The sequence below is a fragment of the Sphaeramia orbicularis genome, unplaced genomic scaffold, assembly GCF_902148855.1.
Source record: "Sphaeramia orbicularis unplaced genomic scaffold, fSphaOr1.1, whole genome shotgun sequence".
NCBI classification, from domain to species: domain Eukaryota; kingdom Metazoa; phylum Chordata; class Actinopteri; order Kurtiformes; family Apogonidae; genus Sphaeramia; species Sphaeramia orbicularis.
The window spans coordinates 644,418-652,636 of record NW_021941741.1 but is presented as its reverse complement, the minus strand read 5'-3'; the positions used below and the strand labels follow the sequence as shown (position 1 = coordinate 652,636).

At 40.1% G+C, this 8,219-nt stretch overlaps 1 protein-coding gene across 1 annotated transcript in view; it reads left to right on the top strand.

The window, feature by feature from the left end:
- The first annotated feature begins 3,094 nt into the window (after positions 1–3,094).
- atp10d (ATPase phospholipid transporting 10D) overlaps positions 3,095–8,219 on the top strand; it is a 70,827-nt gene continuing 65,702 nt past the window's right edge. Inside the window, exons 1-2 of the mRNA XM_030130780.1 lie at positions 3,095–3,120; positions 7,336–7,710. Coding sequence (XP_029986640.1) covers positions 3,095–3,120; positions 7,336–7,710 — 401 coding nt within the window. The remainder of the gene's footprint in view (positions 3,121–7,335; positions 7,711–8,219) is intronic.

The following is an 8,219-nucleotide window of genomic DNA, read 5'->3' as shown; positions in this document are numbered from 1 at the left end:
GTTTCATTTCACAATACTGTATCGATATGAAAAAGTAGCGCATCAGCATTATTAGGTATTTATTCAAATGCAGATGTGGCGGAGGTTCAGTTTAGTTTTTTGTTTTTGGTTATATTTTGTGGGAGTCCTGCTGGGTCCTTTATTTCTGTGTTCAGATGGTGTTTTACTCAGTTGTTCATAAACTTAAACAGTAGTGTTGTCACACTGCAGGTCATACATGTAGGATTTTAATCTGATAACACTGTTGAGTTCAATAATGGTTATTTTAAAGCACCCTGAAAGCACTTTTACCTTAACCCTACCCTTAACCCCAACCTTAACCCTTACCACAGCCCTTACCTTAACCCTAACCCTTACCTTAACCCTAACCTTAACCTTTACTTTAACCTTTACCTTAATCCTAACCTTAAACCTTACCTTTACCCTAACCTTAACCTTTACTTTAACCCTAACCTTAACCCTTACCTTAACTCTAACTTTAACCCTAACCTTAACCCTAACATAATATTTGTTCAGACTCATATGTAAATGCACTATTAACTATAATAATAATATTTGTTCAAATAGAATTATCCTGACTGTCCTTGAACACACCTCAGTTCTGTATAAATGCAGTTTATTCTGTACAGTCACCTCTTCCTGTGCTGTAGCTTTAACTCTTATCTGTTGTTGGTTCCAGTCTTTTTTCACTCATGTGTTGAATAGTTTTGAGCAGATTCCAAATACCACAGAAGTCTGAGAGGAGAACTCAACACACACGACTCATCCTCTACTGTCAGAGCCAAGGCTATTATCGTTAAGGAAAACTAATGACATGACCAAAAGTAGAAATGAAAAAACATTTTCATTAACTGAAATAAATAAAAGCTATAATTAAAAGAAAAACGACAACTAACTGAAACTGTATTGTGTGTAGGGATGTAATGATTACCAGTATAACAATAAACAGCAGTAAAATCACAGACAGTTAGTATTACCGTTTAAATTCTAATTCTCATGATAACTGTGTTTGATTATCGCACTTTTAGGGGAAAACACCCTATGTACAGATCTGCTTTTATGTCAAATATTTGAGTATAGTTTGAATTTATTACAAATTTAATTTTCTATACCTAATATTTGGAACCAATATTCACTTTTAAAGTCTGTGAAAAGGTTTGTTAAACATCTGTGTGTTATTTATGCAATAAATTATATACATTTTTCAAATTGGATTTTATAGATTTTTGTGTTTTCTGTACTTTTATGTTTTTATATTAGGTTAAAATGAAAAAATAATAGACAGATGAGATAGATGAAGTTGTGCTGAAAAAACAGATCCAAACATGGGTATAGTAAACATTTGTTTCTATAGTATATAAAGGCCAAATCAAAAGGACTGAAAAACAGACAGAATAGACTCAGACCACTAAGGGTTAATGTGTGAATGTTTCTGACACAGAAGGGACACTGGGACTGGTATTGTATTTGGTGTTTTTTGTGTTTGTTTGTTTTTTAAACACAACTTGGTTAAATTCTTTCAGTGTGTGTATCAGTACTTTTTGAACATTTTCAGCACAATTTCAATAATACCATGATAATAATGAGAACTGTGATAATTTTGGTCACAATAACCATGATCTGAAATGTTCATCTGCTTCCATCTCTACTAGTGATGCATGGGTCAGTGGTTATCCGTGGGACCTGCAGACCAGGTTGGGGGGTGGGGGGTGGGGGGGGGCGTGCCTCTATTACATATTATACTATTATAAGACAGACCTCAGTCCGTAAGGGTCTGAGGAGTCGCTGCCCCCCCCCCCCCCCAGCTTGTCGTTCCAAACATGAGCAGTTCCTCATTCTGGTAAATGAAGCCGTTTCAGTTGTGTTCCCTGTGTCACATCCTGCTGCATGTGTGTGAGGTGGACTGTACAAACAGGACTGATACGAAGACGGAAAACCAGACGCAGAACTGATGACAAACATTCATGTGGGTGTGTGTTTCAGTTCTGTAAGAATATCAGCTTCATGTTCAACTGAACAGACCCAGGGTTTAACTGAGACTAGGTCTGAGTTATATTTTAATAAATATACTTTTTTGTGACATTCTGCTTTAGTTTGGTGCCTTTGTCATTTTTCTGAAGTCAAATATGTGGCATCGATCTGAAAGGTTTGGAAACACTGGTGTCAGATAAACCTGTGAAACATGAAGCACAGTCTGCAGAGTGATGGTCTGGGACTGGATGGAGGGCTTTACCTTAGTCCTGCATCCTTTAGGTGTGTGTGTGTGTGTGTGTGTGTGTGTGTGTGTGTGTGTGTGTGTGGGGTTCATTTTGTTCATTCAGTTGTAATAATAAGGTGCTTTTCAGTCAGTATAATTCTTTGTTATTACCTTTTCTGTTCTTGAGTGTGTGTGTGTGTGTGTGTGTGTATATATATATATATATATATACATATATATATATATATATATATATATATATATATATATATATATATATATATATATGTATGGGTGACACGGTGGTGCAGTGGTTAGCACTGGTGCCTCACAGACAGAAGGTCCTGGGTTCGATTCCAACACCAGTCGACGGGGGGTGGGACCTTTCTGTGTGGAGTTTGCATGTTCTCCCCGTGTCTGCGTGGGTTCTCTCCGGGTACTCCGGCTCCCTCCCACCATCCAAACACACGCACTAACAGGTTAATTGGTTCATCTAAATTGCCCATAGGTGTGAATGGTTGTTTGTCTCTTTGAGGTTTTGCACATACATCACATGGTTTTCTGTTTACAACGCCATATTGGTAGGCAAGCTAACAATGCACCTGCTAAACTGCTGTGTGCCTTTTATTCCTTAGCCTTCACCAGTTATAAATTAGGCAGAAAGACCACTCGGTTCCACTGGTGTCAGCAGTGGTTCTGTTCTGTCGACCGCTGTTTATAGTTATTACCGCAGTTAGCCTAGCTTCTCAGTATAGTTAGCCTAGCTTAGCGGCGTGGAAAAAAGAACTGCCATCATGTGGTCTGGTGCTGCAGACCCCTTTAAACCTCCAGGAGGGCTTCCCCTGGACTATCACCTATAGACAGTCATTGTGGATCCACCTGCTCCCTTTGCCAGCGATGGCAGCCACAGTTTCCTCAGCTGGGTGAGGCAGATGGAAGTGGGCGGAGCTACGGCGGACGACACCGCTGAGTTCAGATGGAGCTGGTGACAATACTGCCCCCCCCCCCCCCCCCCCCCCCCCCCCCCCCGTCTGTGCCGGTCTGCTGTAACTATGGGACAGCCTTCCACATGAGGTCCAGTCACATTATGAAGATGGGAGGGGCTTTAGGACACAGACAGTTCATGGAGCGTTTCAGAGCTAACATCTGGGCTGGTTCACCAGTTCAGAGCCTGCAGGTACGGCTGATGTGGGCCGGCTGGAGCTGGGAACACTGGTGTTTTTACCTCCGAGCTGCCAGCACATCACTGTAGTTAGTGAACATGTAAACTCATCTGTGGTGCCTTTATCACAGCAGACAGACTCGCAAATAAAACACACAAACACAAGTCTAAAGAAAAACACCAGATAAAACAACAGTTCAGACTTTCTGGATCCAGATAGTGTGCCTACCAATATGGAGCTGGAAACAACAATCACATGACCAGTGACGTCAGCTGCAAGTCCTCAGTATGTTCAGTCCTGTGATGAACTGGCGACTTGTCCAGGATGAACCCCGCCTTCGCCCCTATGTAGCTGGGATAGGCTCCAAGCGACCCCCGTGACCCTAGTGAGGATAAAGCGGGTTCAGAAAATGAATGAATGAAAAGAGAAAAAAAAAAAATATATATATATATATATATATATATGTATATATATATATATATATATATATATATATATATATATATATTTTTTTTTTTTTTTATATACTGTACAGCAGGGCTCTGAAACTCCTGTTCTTTCATGTTCCACATTCAGTCTGATTTGATCTCCACTGGGCTAAACCAGTAAAATAAGAACAGAAGAACCTAGAAATAATGACAACTGACAATTTATGTCTGTGTTTTAATGCAAAACACGCCCCCCAAAACATTAAATTATGAAAATACTTACTTTTATAAACTATCCAAACAAAAAAGATGTGAATAACCTGAAAAAAATTTAAATTTCTTCATAAAAATCAGTGTAATTTCCTCAGTCTTCTTCCTCCACTTCTCATTAGTCCATGTGCATTCTGGATCAGATCTCCAAAGACACTAAACACTGAGGAACAGGAAGAAAAGAGTTCAAACTGGACTGAATTTAATCCAGACATTTCAGGTTGGACACATTTGTTCAGGTTAGTCACATTTTATTGGTACAGGAGAGTTTGGAAATGGAAAGAGTTTCACAATTTAATGTGATTTTTTGCACTAAAAGACAAACGTTTGAAGTTGTTAATTCAAGATCTTTTTTCTTTAACTCAACATTTTTTTCCTAAATTCAAGCTAATTATTATTATTATTATTATTATTATTATTATTATTATTATTATTATTATTATTGTTATTATTATTATTATTATATTTTTTGTTTAATTCAATTCAAGACTGTGGAAATTTTGACTTTGCAAAAACATCCCACAGGCCAGATTAGAACCTCTGGTGGGCTGCATTTGGCCCCCGGGACGCATGTTTGACACCTCTGCTGTAAATATATATACATATATATATATATATATATATATATATATATATATATATATATATATATAATTTATTATTATTTAGCAGCGGACTAGCTACTTGACTGAGGCTACGTTTAGATGGTAAAAGCTCCCATAGCAGGGCAGTGGAACCTACAGCTGTACACATGTACAGATGTACGTTAGCATCTGCCGATAGGACGCAACAATGCAGGACATTGTAGTTCCAGATACAAAGCAGAACAAAAGAGCACAATGTGGGAGAAGGCTGTGTACGATGAACTGAGACAAATGAAAGTAGGGATGTAATGATTCCTGGTATAACGAGAAACGGCGGTAAAATCACAGACGGTTAACGTTAATAGGGCTGTGTATCGGCAAGAACCTGGTGATACGATACAAATCACAACACTAGGATCCCAATACAATATATCACGATATATCATGATACTGTTAAAAAGGCAATTTGTTTGTTTCTCATTTTTAAATGATTATTTCCTTGAAGAATTGAATTCCAGCAGAAATCTGCACAAATACTAAACACATCTGTATTTGAGCCCAACAGGATCTAATGTTCTATCAGCAAATGTTCAAACTGTCTTCAAACTGAAATTCTGTTTTTTTATTTATTTATTTATTTATTTATAATTTATTTATATATATATATATATATATGTATATATATATATATATATATATATATATATATATATATATATATATATATATATATATATATATATATATAATAAATTAATAAATAAATCAGAATTCCAGTTTGAACACAGTTTGAACATTTGCCGATAGAACATTAGGGCGACACGGTGGTGCAGTGGTTAGCACTGGTGCCTCACAGACAGAAGGTCCCGGGTTCGATTCCAACACCAGTCGACGGTGGGTGGGACCTTTCTGTGTGGAGTTTGCATGTTCTCCCCGTGTCTGCGTGGGTTCTCTCCGGGTACTCCGGCTTCCTCCCATTATCCAAACACATGCACTAACAGGTTAACTGGTTAATCTAAATTGTCCATAGGTGTGAATGTGACAGTGGTTGTTTGTCTCTGTATGTTCTGCCCTGACATGAACTGGAGACTTGTCCAGGGTGTACCCCGCCTTCGCCCCTATGTAGCTGGGATAGGCTCCAAGCGACCCCCGTGACCCTAGTGAGGATAAAGCGGGTTCAGAAAATGAATGAACATGAATGAATATTTTTTATTTTCTATTTTTATTTATTTATTTATTTATTTTGATTTAAACAAAAACAAAACAAAACTGAAATCCTGTTTTCCAGACATTCCAGTTTCAGATCCTGTTCAAATGTTCAGATTCTATTAGTTCAGAACTAACATCAGAACAGGATTTGAGTTCAATCCCAACAAAGGAACCAACATTATTGAATAAAAGAGTGATAAATAATAATTAGTAAAATAAAAAAAGAAAAGAAAAACAAAAATGAACCTCCATAATATCTGCATTTAAATAAATACCTAAAAATATCCATACAATTCTTTTTAATATTGATACAGTATTGTGAAATGAAATATTGCGACATATTGCAGAACTGATATTTTCTTACACTCCTACTATTGAGACAGTTTTTTTTATTTCTGAGCAGAAATGTAATTCAAACTAATGTTTGTGTCTGCTACAAAAATATCTTATATACAGCATATAAACGATATTAAAGTGTTGTTTGTGTTTGTGTGATTAAAAATGAGCAGAACCTTTAACAGTAGCTGTTCTCTGTAGGACAATAATCCAGCGGTTCTTCAGTAGAACTCGTTTGTTGACCCAGACTCTTTTCTTCCAGTTCTGATGCAGGTCACACAGTTCTGTGTCAGCCTCCTTCAAACACAGATCAGGTTTCACTCACACTGGGTCGAGTTTCACTTTCAGGATTTAGTTTTTTTTTCCCACACAAAGGGAAAAGGGAGGATATCTGTTCATTATCTAGTACATAATGTATGTTCTATTGTCCAGTATATGAAGGGTTTCATTGGCATAAACAGCAGTTCAAACACCAGAAAACACAGTGTGTCAGTTTGTACAGAGTGGGGAAGCAAATGTACACTGAACATTTAGTTGTTTTTTCTCAGCAGACACTACGTCAGTTGTTTTGAACCCAAACATATACTGATGTCATAATCATACCTAACACTATTATCCATACCTTTTCAGAAACTTTTGCCCATATGAGTAATCAGGAAAGCAAACGTCAAAGAGTGTGTGATTTGCTGAATGCACTCGTCACACCAAAGGAGATTTCAAAAATAGTTGGAGTGTCCATAAAGACTGTTTCTAATGGAAAGAAGAGAATGACTATGAGCAAAACTATTACCAGAAAGTCTGGAAGTGGAGGAAGCAACAAAAAATGTACCAAAGCTTTTATTAAAGCTCTCAAATCCAAAATCCTAAAGGATCCAACCAAATCCATGAGAAAAATGGCAACTGAACTGGAGGTAGACAACAAGAGCGTTAGAAATGCAGTAAAATATGATTTGAAGATTTAAATTCTCATGACTTTCAATAAACTAATTGGTCATACACTGTCTTTCAATCCCTGCCTCAAAATATTGTACATTTTGCTTCCCCACCCTGTATTTCAGATCAGATCAGACTGGATTCATCCCATCATGTGAATATGAACCAACACAAACAAAATCAGATTTAACCTAAAAACCCGTATTGTGCATTAGACCTGCTGTGGGCGGAGCCTTAGACGACTGTAACCTGATTGGTTGTGTTGTGTTCAGGTCAAAGGTCGACATCCTGGTGAGCGTCCTGGTGGGGGGGGGTCTGCAGATGGAGCGCTTCCACTGGGTTCGTCACCGCTGCAGGCGGATGCTGACGGCGGGCGGCGGTAGAGGGCGCTACGCCGCCGCCGATACTCCACCTGAGAAAAGCTCGCCACGAAGACACGGAGTGAAGAGGAGGAGAGTGTGGGCCCGCTACGGACCCCAGACCCAAGAGTACGAGTCCACCTGCAGAAGATACAAAGGAAACACCATCCGCACCACCAAGTACAGCCTGCTGACGTTCATCCCCATGAACCTGTTCCAGCAGTTCCACAGGTAGGAGCCAGGGGGCACTGCAGGGGTCACTGCTGGGGTCACTGCAGGGGTCACTGCTGGGGTCACTGCAGGGGTCACTGCTGGGGTCACTGCAGGGGTCACTGCAGGGGTCACTGCAGGGGTCACTGCTGGGGTCACTGCAGGGGTCACTGCAGGGGTCACTGCTGGGGTCACTGCAGGGGTCACTGCTGGGGTCACTGCAGGGGTCACTGCAGGGGTCACTGCTGGGGTCACTGCAGGGGTCACTGCTGGGGTCACTGCTGGGGTCACTGCAGGGGTCACTGCAGGGGTCACTGCAGGGGTCACTGCTGGGGTCACTGCTGGGTCACTGCAGGGGTCACTGCTGGGGTCACTGCAGGGGTCACTGCTGGGGTCACTGCTGGGTCACTGCAGGGGTCACTGCAGGGGTCACTGCAGGGGTCACTGCTGGGGTCACTGCTGGGGTCACTGCTGGGTCACTGCAGGGTCACTGCAGGGGTCACTGCTGGGGTCACTGCTGGGTCACTGCT